General features: G+C 36.3%; 1 protein-coding gene and 1 non-coding gene across 2 annotated transcripts in view; one reads left to right on the forward strand and one right to left on the reverse strand.

The window, feature by feature from the left end:
* LOC114244349 (furin-like protease 2) overlaps nt 1–19,418 on the reverse strand; it is a 282,788-nt gene that overhangs the window by 34,087 nt on the left and 229,283 nt on the right. The window contains exon 4 of the mRNA XM_028176131.2: nt 3,275–3,379. Coding sequence (XP_028031932.2) covers nt 3,275–3,379 — 105 coding nt within the window. The remainder of the gene's footprint in view (nt 1–3,274; nt 3,380–19,418) is intronic.
* On the forward strand, nt 16,751–16,821 carry TRNAG-GCC (transfer RNA glycine (anticodon GCC)). The gene has a single exon. It is a non-coding gene; the product is annotated as a tRNA-Gly (tRNA).

Consider the following 19,418-nt stretch of genomic DNA (forward strand, 5'->3'; position numbering starts at 1 on the left):
AACTACGAACATTCGTTACTCAAAATACAAATTCGCGAATAACAAACCAGAACGTACTCAAAATGTAATTTGTTTACATACAGAACGGTTGTTTAGTACGAGCTGATATTATATATAAAAAATTCAAGTTATAAATGCGTTTCGTGATACCAATTCCTTCTGGACTCGAAACAGGTAGGCGCGGCGTAACGTAACCCTTTTTATGACATTCTTTGTCAAAACGGTAATAATCTACCCGAGTGATGTGCTTCACGAGATTACTTTTTTTTCTGGATTGGGAGCTTGATTACATTTCAGAAAACAGAGCCGCCTCGGCAACTCTTCGAACGTAAAATTCATTCGCATTTATTCAACTCGGTAAGGTTTTGTGAAAAAAAAACACGTGTGGTACTCGGAGACTGCCACGGTAAAGCTATTGCATAGCATTTTTTATCAACTTATGCAATTATAAATCGACAATAATAATTTAATGTTAAAACAACAATAAAATAAGACCACGCTATATTTATAAACATTAACAAAAGCAAAATATTAACTGTCCCCTTCACACTCATAACCTAGACTGCGTGAGGGAGAGATGGGCAGACTTTTCATGATGTGCATGCGACAGTGCGACGTCACGCCGGGCGCTTATTCACAAACACTACACAAGCGCAACGTGTGAATGTGTTGAACGCGAGCTACATAGTAGGCGCAGTGGGGGTGTCAGGTTATTTTCGTTACGGAATTTCTTGATTCAGTCGCCGCGCTCAAGACCCGCGATAGAAGCTATGCAATAGCTTAAAAAATTTTACTGATCCGTAAAAAAAAAGATAGTGCGCGTGGTGTCGGCCTAGAATAATACTGCACATCTGCCCGTTAGTATTGAAAGCAACTTTTTCTGAGTATTTATACCAGCTTACTGCGATCATTAAAGGTAAATACTGGGATATATTGTTAACTCTTACGTGTAAACACCACCTTCCTGAAGCAACCATGCATTCACGGTTTGAATTGTGGGAAAGAAGATATTAAATACCACTGAGACTGTCGGTGGCGATAAGTCGTGATTTTTTATTTATTGCTTAGATGGATGGACGAGGATAGACAACAATAACGTAAATGCCACCACCCAACTTGGGACATAAGTTATAGGTCTCAGTATTAGCTTTACGGCAGAAATAGGCAGGGCGGCGGTACCTACCCGTGCGGGCTCAAAACACGCTCTATCAACTGTAATAGTGACGTGAAGACTCCAAGCTAAGGGATAAGACGCCTATTCCTGTCAAGCGATGCTGGCGTTCAAATCCCACAGGCGGGTGGACACCATTTTTTCTAATGAAATACGTACCTAACTCATGTTCAAGAATTAGTTCCATGATGAAGGAATTTCTTAGTGTAATAAAAACCGCAAAAATTATAATTTTCGTAATAAATAAACAAAAAGAAATACACCTCTATTCTTAAGGTAAGTGAGGTCATTCACGATGTGAACTTTTAAGCTATTGCATAGCTTTTATCGCGGGCTCTGAGCGTTGCGACTAAATCAAGAAATTCCGTAACGAAAATAAAACCTAACACCCCCACTCCGCCTACCATGTAGCTTGCGTTCAACCATTCACACGTTGCGCTTGTGTAGTGTTTGTGAATAAGCGCGCGGCGTGACGTCGCACTGCATGCGCATCATGAAAAGTCTGCCCATCTCTCTCTCGCGCGCTCTAGCTTATGAGTGTGAAGGGGACCGTTAATGTTTTACTTTTGTTAATGTTTATATATATAGAGTGGTCTTATTTTATTATTGTTTTAATATTAAATTATTATAATCTAATTATAATTGCATAAGTTGATAAAACATGCTATGCAATAGCTTTACCGCAGCAGTTCCCGAGTGCCACACGTTTTTTCACTCAACCGCACAAAAAATAAATAATTAAAAAGGCTACGTTTTATTTTAGTGATGTAAAACCTTCTAATTCGAGTGACTGTATTCTCTAATATTTCAGATGAGCTTGATAACAAAACAGTTAGATTACTAGGAAGCCTAATTGATTATCAATTAACACAACGACTATCTGGTCTATTGAATTGACGTTGAAACTTGTGTTCTTCATTAATGCACGATCTCTAGATTAATGGCGTCTGATAAATGTATCATTGAGTTCTCGCTTCAGCCACACTATTGTGCGACACTATTGCGACAATCAATTTTGTTTATGTATGGTATTATAGATCATGCAAAACCAATAAATTTAAAGTTAAACTGTGAAGAAGGTATTGTATGATATTTAACGTTTTTATTAATACGCTTTTATTAGTTTCAGACGTATGTATGTTAGTATGTAACGGAATCTTTGAACATGATTTTGACCCCCTTCAAAACGTCGGATTAACTTGAAATTTGGCACACTTATTTAAGGGCTGGTGACAATTTAATATTTAAAAAATACGCTTTTATAGAAAATCCAACTAAAAAATAGAAAAGAAATTTTAATAAATTTGAATCAAAAATAGTGTAAGAAAAAAATTTTTATTGTAAAAAAGTTTATTTATTTTTATTTATTACTTGATATTTTTATGTGCGGTTAGGTTAGGTTGCCGCTATGCAAAGCAGTGTGGAAAAGTTCCGTGGCGCTCTTAAGTTTTGTGATGCGGTCGCGTTCTTAAGCTCTGTCGGTTTGACTCGGTATGATTTGTAAATCCGTTCCATTTTGCTGTTCGATTGGTTCCTTGAGTTTAGTTTTAATTGTCATAAAATTGTACTTAGAGCATAGGATTTGAGTGTTAATAAATCTCATTAAGATTTTTAATTTTAAGATAATTGATAAATAATATTAACAATATTTCACTTTTTTATTCTTTTTTTTTCCTACCTATGCTGATAGCCTTGAGAGGCTATTTCAGCTTCACCCTAACGTGTAGGTGAGCTCACGGGGCTCAAACCGGAGTGTTGCTAACACTGGCCCTAGCAAGACCAGTGCTTCGCAGAATCTACCACCGGATCGGAAACGCGACCCACTGATAATATCCGGCGAGAAAATTAGTGGGCTGTGTCTGTGGGTTAATTCGCTCGTCGAGCCCTTCGTCGCAAGCGACAGCTTCGGCGAGGACGGTGACCGGTGCTTGTGGTTATTTCATTTCTGGTTCCTAAAAGTACTTACGCAATGTTACTCTTGCGGGTAGTGTCGAAAGGAAATCTTTGTGCCAATATTCCATTACAAATTTTAAACATTCTCCGAAATTTTGAACTTGATGTTGCTGGTTTAAAAATATTTTAGAAAGACTTTGCCTAACATACCTGTGGTTCGTCCCTTAATTTACTATGGTGCTCGTGACTCGGCTCCGTCGATCGCTTATGTACTTCGTGATGTGATAATAAATAGTAATTTTTCAATGAACCAATCTGTAACAAACAAAAAAAACATACATTAATTCAAAAGTAATGTTACAAATTCATACGTATTGAGAAATATGATGTAAACTTCATAGCCACATAAAGAATACGCGACGTCAGTTATTCGTACAATATGAACTTACTTACAATAAGATAAAGAGGGAAAACTAAACTAAACTAGCCCAGGACATAAATCCTGCAGTAGACCAAAAAAAAAAACAAATTGCATTCTCCAACGAGGTTATCATCTGAATCCGCTTAAATATTACAAAGATAGTTTTCTCGTTGATTTTTCTCTATATTTTTCTTTACATCTTGAACGAGTCTTCATTTGTTGTTTTTAAAAGCAGAAAGTTTTAAGAGTCCAAGCCCATATATTTTAGGAATCGGAAAACGAAAAAATGATATATTTTTTAATCGATTTCTACATTTTGTAAAGTTAGGTTATATTTTAAAAAAATATTAATGAAAAGCACACATCTGTCATGTTGAGATTTGGTTGCCGCTTCTGAAAGGACAGAGGAAAGGTGACTTTTTTTTAACTAAGACGCAATATCATTGTCGACTATGAAACGCTTACAAAAAATCCTTTGATTGCTGTCCACTTCCAAAATCCGATACTTTTTTGGCAAATTTAAAGAAAAATTCTAAAAACGTTTTCAACAAAAGCAATATTCATTTCGGAATACCGTAAGATCAATTTTTGTACGTAAACACTTTAAAAGCAAAAGTCGTTCCATTGACTTCCTAATGGCCGTTCACGAGGTCCGCAGGAACCGATTTTTATTCCATCCAAGACGATCACGAGACGTCTAAAAAGCTACGATTAGGCGCTATAAAAACATTAGCTTTGGGTAATTTATTCGAATTGGCATTCGGAAATTAGTGGCTGTGGGGGAAGCGGTTGTATTTTAAGAAGGCTTCAATGGCCGGTAATAAATCTGAGCTCACGCGAGCCGACCGCTATCCGTGCCACATCACTGTTCGCGGGCCATTCAGAAAACACTAAATCCCGTCTTACGGACGAAGTTTTAGTGTTGAACATTCCCTCATAACACCCAACAAAAAAAAACATTATCCGATTACTATGCTATGTTTCACGTTAGCCCACATACGGGGTCGACAGAATCCTTCAGCTAAATAACCCTTGTTTTCGGAAGGGGCACGTAAAAACGTCATAATAATCCAGATTAAAACTCAACCAAAACGCGTTAAAATCTATACATATAAATAAAATTGGAGTGTCTGTTTGTAATATTGAAATAACCGCTTTTTACTACATGGATATGAATACATTTACGGTACCTACACCAAAATAACATTTTTTACAATTTTTGTCTGTCTGTCTGTCTGTCTGTCTGTTTGTCTGTTTGTTCCGGCTAATCTCTGGAACGGCTGGACCGATGTTGACGAGACTTTCACTGATAGGTAGCTGATGATATAAGGAATAACTTAGGCTACCTTTTTTAGACTAGCTTCGCTCCGCGGCGTCACCCGCGATACGACAATAACCGCGGGACTCAGCTATCAATAATAAAATTTAATGTTTCCGAAGCGAAGCGAGGGCGGGTCGCTAGTCAATAATAAAATTTACCGAAGCGAAGCGAGGGTGGGTCGCTAGTATTTTATAAAACTGTGGTCTTTCATTAAAACTAAACACGCTTCGTTTACCGTCGACCAGGTAAGCAAAATATAGAGGTAGAATTAAATTATTTGGCAGCTCACGTGCGGATGTTTTACGATGGGCCCCAGAGCGTTGCGTTTAATGTCCAGGCTATTAACTAACGCCCAACTCGCCCCGTATTAGGCAAAGAGGATCATACATAAGATCGAATTCTTTAATGGATGAATCTTTGATGTTGCGTGACTTTTACATTCAAAACTTCTGTAACAACGTGTCGATTATTGCCTCCATATAAATTGTTATTAAATACTAGCTGCCCCGGCAGACTTCGTAGTGCCTCAATCGATAAATAAAAGACATAAACTTTTGTATAAAATAAACTTAAAACAAACAAAAGGAATCCGTCCGACGGGTGGCAAATGACAGGAAAAACAAAATTGTTCTTTTTTATTTAATTCCGAGCATTTTCATATTTATCTACCTTTTAAACCTTCTCTGGACTTCCACAAATAATTCAAGACCAAAATTAGCTAAATCGGTTCAGCCGTTTTCGAGTTTTAGCGAGACAAACGAAAAGCAATTCATTTTTATATATATAGATGTTGACAAATAAATCATTTTTTTACTACTACCGTCAACTTACGTCTAGTCTATTCGTAATACACTAACAAAATTTATCAAATGAAATTTTACGTGTAGTGTAGCGCAAATTTTACGGTAACGATGGATAACATTAACCTCACTAGGTTCATTGCGAAGTGTTGGTATATAGTGTTTTCAAGAGATTTCTTGAGTTGTGGACATAATTAAAACTGCTTTTACGGTATAATCTCGCCTTTGTTATTCTTATTATAATACTATTTCCGACATTTTATATACTATCAGTTTTCGTGGTTAAGGAAAACAGTGTAAGTGAATCAATACCAACATAAATTTGTATAACAAAAATATAGAACAGATTCGTATAAAAAATACATCCCTTTCGTTAGCAAAAAGGATCATACTTTTTAACTTAATTTGTTTTAAAGAACATTCGAAAAAAGTATCATTTACATATTTTAATTAATACTAATAACAGCTATTTTGTTGACTTGTTGTATTTAACAGATTAGCTTGATGTATAATACAAAGTAAATAATAGTGAATTATGATCAAGCCTGAGGGTAGTTGGATTAGCCCCTTAGGCTACCAACAATTAAGCAGGGGAAAAAAAGGATCGAAACACGACCGCTGCAATCGGGCCCATGTTTGGATTATTTACAAACTCCCAACCTAAAAACAATGTTAAAGATTGTTATTACCGTGTATATTGTAACAACATCCAATGCGAAGCTACCAATATCTCTTTAAAATGAGACACTCTTATTCCAATAAGTAGCCTTAAAAATAAATAAAAATAATAAATAATAATAACCATAATTACCTTAACGACATAATAATCGCAATGATACTTCTTTATCTATATATTAATACGTGAAGCAAAAACGTTGTATCCCTTTTTACGAAAATTGCGCGGACGGAGGACTATGAAATTTTCCACACTTATAGAGAATATAGAGAAGAAGTGCACAATGCTAATATTTTTTTTAAATAATGCATAAAAGATACATTAAATCAATAAAGAAAACATTACACACACTACATACCATGTATTTGACGCACACTCGCATGCATACTATTTATTGTCAAACTTTTGTTCTTGACGTCTGTGGTCAAATTGAGAATAGATTAAATATTGTTTGTCTTTATTAATATTTTTTTATAGTGTAGCCTTGGCGCAATTTGTGATTATAGAAGTATAAAATACAATTATAATAGTGTACAAACTTACAATTCCAATTAATTATAGTCGAATTTCGACTACTGCGGGACCTCTAGTATAATAAATTATTTAATAATGAGTAGGTCATTTTGAAATTCGAAACTGGCATACCCAGGACATATGCTGAGAAATAATAGGCCTTTACATATTATGATTTTGCGGTTTTACAATACAGGGCATTTGAAACGGAATTTATGTATGACTGGCAATAAATTCTATTTTTTTTTTTTATTTATTGAAAGCATTGGCAACACGGCCATCAGCTTAAACTAATTTTACAAAAAAAAAAAAATTGAAAATGAACTAGGACTAACAATAAAAACACAAATAAAAGAAACAAACCAAGAAACAATAAATTCTAAATTCAGACGAACTGTATTTTAAAAATAAGGAATTCCATTTTCAAATTCTGTCATTTATTTATTGATTACTGATTTGTTTATGCCCCACCTTTTTATCTTTTTCTTCAATAACACTATAAAAAATACGAGTAATCATAGAATACGAGTTTTGTCGCAGCAACAATACCGCACAAACGGCTCATAACATTAATGACATTTACGGAGTGAGCATTAAAAAGGAGCGCACGGCTCGTTATTGGTTTGAAAGCTTACGGCAAAAAATGAACCGCGTGGTCGCCCGAAAACTAAAGTCAACAACGACGAATTAAATACGATAGTTGAAGCTAATTTGTCTTGACTTGAGCGTACTTAATCTACTGCTGAGTTAGCGGCAGATTTCAATGCATCAATACAATATTGGTCGATATGCATCAAATTGGCAAAATAAAAAAATTAAACGAAAAATGGATTCTTTTTGATAACCGTAAATGGTTATCATCTTAATTCAGCAACTAGACAATGCCTCCAACGAAATCTTACCCCTATAAAGATCATAGTCACTATTTGGTGGTCTAGTGCCGCTATAACTTATCACATGTTCTTACGTAAGGCACCAGCATTAATAGGGATGTGTAAAGTGAGGAGCTGGACACAGTAATGGAGAACCTCGCGAGTCTCTGGCCAACCTTGGCTAATCGCTCGACTCCACTTCTTCTACACAACAACGTTTTACCTCATAGGGCACAACAGAAGGTATCTTAGCTACAAGGGCTTTGGAAACATTAGAAGTTTCCATCGTACTCTAACCTTGCGCCGACAGACTTCTACTTATTCCAAAGTTTGGACAACTTCTTTGCAGGGAAAATTTCGATAGCCAAGAGGCAGTAAAAAAATCCTTTGAAGAGTTTATTGGCTCCCGCACATCTGATTTCTTCTAGAAGGAGATTGAAAAATTACTACTGGGCTGACAGATGTTCATTGATACGATGGGTGCATATTTTGAATGATAAAAAAAGAAGAAACTAACTTTCTGTATACTACAAAGCAATTTCGTAGTTTAAAATCTAATATATTAGTCGCCAAACATAAGATAGGAAAGCACAGATTATTACGACATAGAAAAATCAGTATGAAAACATGGACAGCCCAAACTCTATTCAGGCTTGTTTTGAAAAAGCCCAGATTTAAGGAGTCGACTGTCGATCTTTCACTGTACATTTGCACATGGGGAACGAGACTCCGAAACATTTACCTTACCGATCCCCTCTCAAATTGCCTAGCAGAACAAAAAACTACGAAAAAAAATCACAGTAAAAATCCAACAAAAGACATTCCTGCGCTCGATCAAGCGGACAAGGAAAACGCGTGGTAAATAAATGATATGGATGGCCCGAAATATGAGGCCATAAATCCTCTTATAAAGTGTCTAACTGCATCCACTGAAGCTCTGATGCGAGCACGTGAATGCTTGAATTAAGGCGTGACATAGCAATATGCATTCTTGAGTTTCGATGAATTTATTTTACAATACTTTTATGATATTCTCTTCTCGATATCGGTTATAGGAAATTTTAACAGATCAAATTCTAAGCGCGTATACTAAAAGCCGATGAAAAGTAAATTGTTTTTTTTTTTAATACCAGCATTTTTAATTGAATTACTTAATAATAATAGTTGCCCGTTAATAGCAATTAACGGGCAACAATAAAAGAAAATACAGTCTTTAAATCATATTATACTTTAAATTAATTAGAAATGGGAAACAAAACCAATAGTGTAAGTAAAAGAAATCGCTAATAAGAAAATACAATGATAATAAGTGGAACGTGGTCAAAAAGAAGATTTTTTCACAATATACATTTTTTACTTATCTATTAATTTTAAAAGAAACATGATTGTGTATTAAGATCACACAAAACCAAAGTTACTCATGCCACTACAGGACATTTTTCAGACTGTAAATACCACGAGTTCGGTTCCGGCGTAAACAAAAAAAAACATTCTTAACATTTTCAATATTTATTGAATAAACGTAATGAACCAAAATTCCAATAAATACTGAAAACTCTCAACAATCACTTTTGTTACAACACCAAATGTTCGTGCGCGATCGCTTCGCCGTTTTAATCCATTCAAAAACCGAATCCATTTCACATGAAAACTACGGGCCACTTTTAAGTAGATAATATTTTAATCCGGCTTCATATATCGGTGACCGGGCTTTCAGACGGGCGCATATATTGCGGCCCGGGTGAAAAATCGAGTCGGTGGGAAAACTCGCGGAGCCCGGCGGATATATGATCGTGAATTTAACAGGTAACTTGAACGTTTACCGTGAACTAAATCATGGTCTATCATCTTGATGCTTATATTACACACACACTGTTTAAAATTATTTAAAATGTTAAGTAGTTCAAACTTTAAAGAATTTTGGTTCAAATCCCACATCCTTATAACGGCTTGTTTAGCTTCTTCATTATTGTCCTTCTTAATTATAGAAGCTATTGTAGGAAACTTAAGCTTTTTATGCGTGATTTAATCTATTGCTTTGATTCTAATTGTGATAGACAAGATATGTATGTTGTAACTTATGATAGAGTCTAATCGTGAGCGGTAAATATTATTTATTGACAACAACAATGACAAGGGCAAAACCCGATAGCCGCTGTCTACCTTTTCAAACCTAGTCTGTAGCAAGATATACAGCGCTATGGCAGTCAAGATTTTTCATTTGTTTCAGAATCTAATCATGTTTTATAAAATGATACACACTTCGGACCATTGCAATTGTTTCCAATAATAGCGAAGCCACGATAGTGAGCACTTGCACGCTAAAATTCCTAGTGAAATTTCCGACGATGTTTAAGGTATAAAAAGAATGGACTAGAAATTCGAAGCAGTGAGGGTATTTTGTTTCGTGTCAATGCAATGCAATATATTCACAAGAGCGTATTTTTTTAGATTTTTTTATTGCTTAGGTGGGTGGACGAGCTCACAGCCCACCTGGTGTTAAGTGATTACTGGAGCCCGTAGACATCCACAACGTAAATGCGCCACCCACCTTGAGATATAAGTTCTAAGGTCTCAAGTATAGTTACAACGGCTGCCCCACCCTTCAAACCGAAACGCATTACTGCTTCACGGCAGAAATAGGCAGGGTGGTGGTACCCACCCGCGCGGTCTCACAAGAGGTCCTACCACCAGTAAAAAACCAGTATTCTCAATACAAATGCTCTGCATCAAATAAAGTCATGCCCGATATTAAGTAAGTAAGTAATATGGCCGTAACAAAGCATAAACCAGTAATTTACTTGTTTGAATTCAAAATAAAGTTTTAGTTTCTACTAAATAACCTCTTTACATTTTTAAAACATTACCAAATTTAGTCTTACAAAATATTATCAAAATAATATTCGCTACTCAGACGAACATTTCGTATTCAACGGCGAAATTATGAAAGGACGCCAGTGCATTACTGAAATGTTTCAGTGTAATATTTGAAAAGTTTCTTCAGCAAAAATTCTTTGTTTCGTAAAGTTGTTGATTCTATTATTATTATTGTTTTTTCGTAGAAGGTCTGGCAAGATCACGCTGCACCATACTAAATGTTTTACCGGAGGTCAGATGTAAAAACTTGAATGTTATGTGCTTCCAACTTTGAGATATGAAGGTCGAAGTCCCAATTGAGTTAGATCAGGGGTTCCCAAACTTATTTTGTCTACTGCCCACTTTAAGAATAAATAAATTCTTAGCGCCCCCATTTTTTTGCATACTGACAAACCACTATAGTGAGAGCTAAGTCAGTGTCTAAGAGTCCTCCTAGATGAAATTACAAATCGCCTCCCAAGCCTCTACACAACGCCCCCATCTTTTTCTGGGTCTTCGCCCCCCCCCTTTAGGCCTGCAGCGTCCACAAGGGGGCGTTATTGCCCACTTTGGGAAAGGCTGAGTTAGATAATAAATATTTTACACGTGCCGGTTCAAATCATGCGATACGCAATCAATGGCTTATTTCAAAGTAATATATACGATAAGTTTTATTACATGATCCTATTCTACTGTCATGAATGCCGTTCAACATAATAATATGTTAGCCGCAACATTTAAACTCCGACAATATCACATCATTGATGCAAGTGCACGCGGATTCTTTTCCATGGACGTACCAACACGCTATTCACTTAAATCAAGGCATCTTAAAATTGGAGCACGTAACTTTAGCTATTGTCTACAGAATAAAATAAAGTTTTGAAAAAATATCGCCTGCCTACTAAAAAAAAGATTGAAAACCGAACGTGTCATTTCATAACTCCTACTTGTTTGTTGAAATAAAATAAGTAAATAGATATATACGGAAATGCAACAACGCTACCGATTTCAAGAGGTCACAGTTGTGGCTCCGTGGCGACTAATCATTATGGAGAAGACATCGTAATTGTCCGTTCACGCGTAGCTGGATGAGCCTGTTTTAGGTCCTCCCGATCCACTAATGGTGCTTTTAGGTACCCCAAGCACCGGTCATCGTTCTCGTCGAACCCGTCACTTGCAACGAAGGGTTCGGCGAGTAAATTAACCCACAGACACAGCCCACTGAGTTTCTCGCCGGATCTCCTCAGTGGGTCGCGTTTCCGATCCGGTGGTAGATTCTGCGAAGCACGGCTCTTGCTGAGGTTCGTGTTAGCAACGTCGTCAGGTTTGAGCCCCTGAACTCACCTACTAGTTAAGGTTACGCTGAAATGGTCTCTCAAGACCATCAGCTTAGGTAGGAAAAAAAAACTTAGTTAGGTCACCAGCGATTAGGTAGAGGAAACAATTGCTGTTTCAGTTTAATTATAATACACTAAAAGATGTATTTTACACCACCCTTCTTACTATTTCCAAACTTATCACTGTTACTAGTATCAGTTCATTTAAATCTGAAGACTGGTCGCTTTCAGTCCACTTCTTTTAAAATTATTTATTGATCTGAATGTTCGAACGTAGGTTCGAGTTCACCAATTAACTATTTAAATCAATTAACGATTCATTAAATACGAATTCTCTTCATTGTATAAACGAGTTAGTAATAACCGAAACAAGTCGAGTTATTCTCAACAATATCGAGTGCCCTTGCTACGAAATCGGAAATTAATACGGAATCGATACTTAGGAATGAGACTCTCTCGACCTTCTGAACTTTTCAACGGGCACTTCATGAGAGAGCATTTCATTTCATTAACTGCCCGAACTGTTGAAACGGTCCAATACTATTTTAATATGACCGTTGTTCATGTGACTTTTGTTTATGATTTGGGGAATGAATGTAATTTTCGAAGGACACGGTAAGGAAATTGAGAAATCGCTGTTCTAGTGCCTCGAAGGGGATTTTTTATTGGCAATAAGGGCGGACGACAAAAACCGCCATAAATAGATAGGGTAGTTTCTGGTTGAGGGGCCGTTGAATCTTATTTTAAAACTTGAAGATATTTCAATGAGGAATATTTCAAGTTGGATTAATGGAGAAGTTGACGGACTTGAATGACTTGCATTGTTATTGAAGCATTAAGCTATGTTAATGCGGACCATCTAACTTGGGCGCGTTAAGTTGGTGGTGATACAGGAGGACTAGGCTGACCAGTTACTATTTCGAAGAGGACAATCGCGAAAGATCTCAATATTGATATCGACATAACATCCACAGAAAAATATAAAGTGCGAGAAGGGTTGTTCTTTATAGGAATTGGATGAATTCCCAAAAATTTAACAATCAATAAAACCAAAACCTTGCAATAATAGCGAGTTTTTTATTTTTAATTACCATTGTCGACCGAGAATCATACCGCCCGCCTGATGGCGAATGATAGTCGTCGCTGGATGAGCGTCAAGAAAGCCAAGAAGTGATCTATAGACACCATAAAAATAAAATTTAACACGCACTTGTAAAAAGAGCATTTACCCTTTCCCATAGTAACAGAAGGCCTAATTCTTTTGTTGAAGAAGCAGGACGATTTTCTCATTTAAAAATACAACACGTATAGAGAGAAACAAAATGTTAATTTTCAAATATACTATTATCGTTCTGATGATCGGTGACGTAAAACCATCTAACCAAAACTCCTGTTACGATTTAAATTTAACAAATACACTTCGCAAATTCACCGCTCCATCAAACATATTCCGAATGCCACATTTCGAGTACTCCATGAAAGCCGGAGTTTATCTTACGCTCAATATTAGCTTGGGAGTGTTTCTTAAAAGTTTTAATTAATTGTCGAAGTTACGAACCGAGCCGCCAGGGGTCTCTCCCATTACACTCCAAGATTTCAGAGTCATCGAGAATAATTCAAATTGTTTTCGGGCAAAACAACTCAAGTTGAAAGCTAAGTCTTCGCCTCCGAATAAAATGTCCCAATGATATTACAGTTATTATTGTTTAAAATAAACAAATAACAATCGTGTATTAGTGTATTAAATAATTCGACAAAGATAATAATGTAGAAAAGTTAAGTTCAAAAATTTACGAGTATAGTTGTTTTGAAAGATTTTTCAGTTGCACGAAAGGACGACAAAGACCAAAGTGTTCCTATGCTTTGAACGGCTATTCATATAAGGGGGCATCCATTAATTACCCGAGGTGTTCTAGAGGGGAGGAGATCGAGCAAAATTTTCCAAATCTCACAAGGGGGTCTTGGCAAATGTCACGTAATTTTTTTTGTAGTAGAAAACGGTGTAAAATTAAGTGTCATTAATTTAAGTTAAAATTAAAGTTATTTCTTGAATAAAATATGACCAAATCTGACACAATAGTGCTTGTCGTATTCTTCCGAATCTGGCAGAGCAGCAAAGCTCGATTGTTTAAGCACTATCGACCAGCTGTATCGACACGTGCGTTATTTCTCAATAATCCAGCACATTCACAGCCAAAACATAAATTTTGAAGAAGAGATTAGGAGAGGGAGGAGGGAGAGAATATTACGATATATTTTTATTGCTTAGATGGGTGGACGAGCTCACAGCTCACCTGGTGTTAAATGGTTACCGGAGCCCGTAGACATCTACGACGCAAACGCCGCCACCCACCTTGAGATATAAGTTCTAAGGTCTCAGTATAGTTACAACGGCTGCCCCACCCTTCAAACCGAGAGTGAAGGGAGAGTCGAAAAATTCTCAAAAATGCCTCACGTAATTAAAGGACGCGCCCCCTAAGTAGATCTAAGACACATAACATAAAGAGATCGTCCAAACAAAACAGCACCGCGATTTATTATTCGGTGCTCCGCTTATTATAATTCACCTGGCGCCGGAACAACCTTAATCCGTCTCGCATTTGATTAGGTTCCATGCGTACGTAAGAACGAATTTACCCTTCTTAACATTTAATCTAACATACGTCGTACCGAAGGGACAACCGTCGGAAATTATTACTCTCCCGCCTAACAAATTGCCCGGTCCATAAGCATATAAGTATAAGTTATTCACGAGTAACCCAAACTGAGGTCGCTTACGTCTTTTTGCGTTTTAATCTTCATGTAACACCTTAATAGTGTATTAATATTTTTATATTGTATCATATATCGAGAAATCAGAAGCGTAGTGGCGAATTAACTTTTTGTCATAAATCGATAAGGAAGTGGAATTTATTTAAAGAATACGCTCTTTTAAGTTCTTTCAAATTTCAACCTTAACGGTAAAACTTGTCGCAGGACGATCGCTCAATCGCTAGATTATACTGGTGGTAGGACCTCTTGTGAGTCCACGCGGGTGGGTACCACCACGCTGCCTATTTCTGCCGTGAAGCTGTAATGCGTTTCGGTTTGAAGGGTGCGGCAGCCGTTGTAGCTATACTGAGACCTTAGAACTTACATCTCAAGGTGGGTGGCGCATTTACATTGTAGATGTATATGGGCTCCAGTAACCACTTAACACCAGGTGAGCTGTGAGCTCGTCCATCCATCTAAGCAATAAAAAAAAAGATAAATATTGATTCAACGTATAGTTGGTAGGTACACTGAACAAAGAGCAACCAGTAAGTAACTCGGTTAGGGGGGAAGTCGCGGCGGTTAATTTACAGGGAACCTTGCGAATTAATATCACTGATTTGGACCCTTGTCAGCGAGGTGGCCGGCGGGAGACGACAGGCACAAATCTCGGAAGAAGCGCGGGGAGCCAAATCAAAACCATATAGATACGTATAAGGGTAGATTTATGAACGTACCATTGAAAACAATAAAGCATTTCCGGAACAGGTTACAAATAATTAAAACGCATCGCTCATATTATAAAAAATACACCTTTCTGTATATCTTTATTTCTTAGATGTCTGAACGAGCTAATAACCGATCTAGTGCTAAATGTTTACTGGGCGTCCATTGACATAACAATGTGAGCCGAAAAATCTGCAAGAAATATTGTATACTACAATACATTCTACAAATATTGCAAAACATTAATAAATCAATACATATTAGTATAATCTATATATTAATACGTGAAGCAAAAACTTTGTATCCCTTTTTACGAAAATTGCGAGGACGAAGGAGTATGAAATTTTCCACACTTATAGAGAATATAGAGAAGAAGTGCACAATACTAACATTTTTTTTAAAACAATGCTTAAAAGATACATTAAATCAATAAAGAAAACATTACACACACTACATACCGTGCATTTGACGCACACACGCATGCATACTATTTATTGTCAAACTTTTGTTCTTGACGTCTGTTGTCAAATTGAGAATAGATTAAATATTGTTTGTCTTTCTTAATATTTTTTATAATGTAGTCTTGGCGAAATTTGTGATTATAGAAGTATAAAATACAATCATAATAGTGTACAAACTTACAATTCCAATTAATTATAGTCGAATTTCGACTACTGCGGGACTTCTAGTAATAATAAATAATTGTTTAAAAAGAAACTAAAAAACACGCTTTTATAGAGAATCCAAGAGAGGCCCGTGTTAGCAACACCCCGGTCTGAGCCCCGTGAGCTCACCTACACGTCAAAGAAAAGCTGAAATAGCATCTCAAAGCCATCAGCATAGGTAGAAACAAAAAGATTAATTTTAAAAAAGCGTGGGATGCATGTTGTTAATAAGTTATAAATATTTTATTTACAGATATGAGTAGAAGTCTTATCATTTTGATAATATCTTAAAAAGCACCCCAAAAGCGTCTTTTTTAGTTATTTTTAACTATAATTTATTTAACATTTTTTGGTAGAATTATGTATCGTAAATTATTCATTAATGTACATTCAGGTAAATAAATACTACAGTTTTCAATTTGCTAAGTGAAAAATAGAAGGCGCTCAAATGTATTTGTTGTTTGACTGTCGAAAGTACATAACGGGTCTAACTGTTTAATTTACTGAATTGTCATCGGTCCTTAATAAGTATGCCAAATTTCGAGTTAATTAAAAACGTCGGTTTTAAAGGGGGTCAAAATCATGTTCAAAGATTCTGTAAGTATCTATTTTAGATACTAACATGTGTATGAAGCTAATAAAAGTGAATTAAGAATGAATTGAATCAAAGAAAACAGGACTGGACCAAGTATTAATCGTGTATGACAGTGAGATTATGATATCTAAATTTGTACAAAAATTGCAAGCATCGGTGGTTCAGTGGTAGAATGCTCGCCTGCCACGCGGGCGGCCCGGGTTCGATTCCCGGCCGATGCAGTCTTTTTTGTACTTTTCTTCCAGAAAAGAAAGAAGTACATGAATTTTATTTTATTTTATTTTATTCTTCGTAGACCGACATCGCATTTATTTATTTTTTGTCATTTCAATCATAATGGTTCTAAAGTCACTGAATAAAACTATACTTTGTTAATAAAATTATTATAATAATTAAATAATAAAAATTTGTTAACAAATGCACTATTACGAGTACGGGCAATAATAACAACATAAGCATTACTAAGATTTACGTAATAATTGGCAAACGTATGTATTGTCGTACGATACTACTTAAATGCGTTGATATTTTTAACAGATAAGTATTTTGGATTACGTCATTTACGATATAATATTTAAGGAATCGTAATATGCATTTTAATTGTTATGCAGAGATAAATTATTCTTTCGGAAAGTCTGAATCGTATGAGTATCTTACGAGCGGGCACAACTTACATCATCGGTTCATTCGTATAGGTAAGAGCAAATGTATAAATTTAGAGTAGGCAGTAAGGGGTAGTAAGAGTAGGATTCAGTGTAATTGTATATAAGCGCGAGTCTACTGCATCAAGAAGACTTAACTGGTAGGGAAAACGATAAGGCGATTTCGTTTTGCCTTTTTTAGGGCAAACTGTTAAATCGATACAAAATGGAGTGTGTTCGGAGTTTAAATACAAAATAAATTAGACATTTTTATTTATTTTTTTATATATTGCTTATATGCGTGGACGAGCTCACAGCCCAACTGTTGCTATGCGGTTACTGGAGCCCATAGACACCTACGACGTAAATGCGCGACCCACCTTGAGATATAAGTTCTAAGGTATCAAGTATAGTTATAACGGCTGCCCCACCCTTAATACCGAAACGCATTACTGCTTTACGACAGAAATAGGCGGGGTGGTGGTACCTACCCGTGCGGACTCGCAAGAGCTCCTGCCACCAGTAAACCAATATTTCCCAAAGTTTGAAGAAAGTCTTCAGCAGTAGCCAAGAGCTTGGTTGGGCTGCCTGCGATGATGACTACTCAACATTATTTGGAGCGTATGATCTCCTCGGCTTACGAGGCTAAAAAAACTTCGAATAATACAAAACAAATATGAAATAAAAGAATAAAACATTCGCCAATAAGAACGAAGCTAAAAAAAAAGCGCAAAATTATTCAACGAACTCATTTTCATACGCGACCAAAGGAGTCCCGTAAATAAATGCGCTGACATGTCAGTTACTGAAGGAGCCGGCTGAACACAAGCAGGCCCCTCACATCGCATATGCATGCAATTTCCTCGTTTGCATCGCCAAAAGCGACACGAAAAATAATACGAGAGACCGACATAATAACCTGCAGACTTCAAAGGAAACGTTTTTTTTTATTTACATACATTTGTTTTCATTTACATTATGTTGCAGGAAAAAAAACAATTGTAACAGAACTTACATACTTACTGGTGGTAGGACGTCTTATGTGTCCGCACGGGTAGGTAACGCCGCCCTGATTATTTCTGCCGTGAAGCAGTAATGCGTTTCGGTTTGAAAATGGGGCCAGCTGCTGTAGCTTTATTGAGACTTTAGAACTCATATCTCAAGGAGAGTGTCCGATAACCACTTAACACTAGGTTGGCTGTGAGCTCGTCCACCCTTTATGCAATAAATAAATAAAATACTAACTAGTCATCCAACATCACACGGGTAAAACATTGAAATTTATAATAATTTGAGTGCCACCGGAACTTTTTGATGAGAAAAAAAAAGCATGTAAACTCATTTCTGTGGTTTCCTTTATATAGTTTCTGGGATAGTTTCTAATTTCACGATTTATTATTGCGTTTTCGATTACGAATAGCTTAAGACCTTGTCATGGAATATTACTAGCACAAAATGACATAGTGATCTTTTTTATTAGTATTCCATAGAAGACTCGTTTTTAAAGCTGTTCAAATAAGAAATTCATGTTCAAATAAAAAATTCAAACAACCCATTTTTCCATTGATTCAACTTTTTTTTTTTTTTTGATGTGTGGACGAGCTCACCACCCACCTGGTGTTAAGTGATTACTGGAGCCCATAGACATCTACAACGTAAAATGCGCCACACACCTTGAGATATAGTCCTAAGGTCTCAGTATAGTCACAACGGCTGCCCCAGCCTTCAAACCGAAACGCATTACTGCTTCACGACAGAAATAGGCGGGGCGGTGATACCTACCCGTGCACACTCACAAGAGGCCTTACCACCAGTAATTCAGTCAACTCTCAATTAACGAACGTTTATGCAATTGTGCTTAATTTGTTCTCTAAAGAAATTAACTCACCTGATTACGTGAGTGACATATTAAGAAATATTAGATGCTTGAAAGGACAATTAAATATCTGACGAAATTATACATAGATTTTGGGTAGTTATTATTATATAGTTGTAGTTCTAGGGTACCCTGCTGGTACATAAAGATCTCACAAGTTATCTCCACTTTACCCCGTCTGGCCGGTTTTTGGATAATTGATGGTAATTCATATGAAATTTGAGTCCCTTTTAAAATATCGCTAGTTGCATCTTGAACTAAGCATCTCAATTTTTGTTTAAAATACACACATCGCTATTAT

This window comes from Bombyx mandarina, chromosome 21 (assembly GCF_030267445.1).
Source record: "Bombyx mandarina strain Sakado chromosome 21, ASM3026744v2".
Taxonomy (NCBI): Eukaryota; Metazoa; Arthropoda; class Insecta; order Lepidoptera; family Bombycidae; genus Bombyx; species Bombyx mandarina.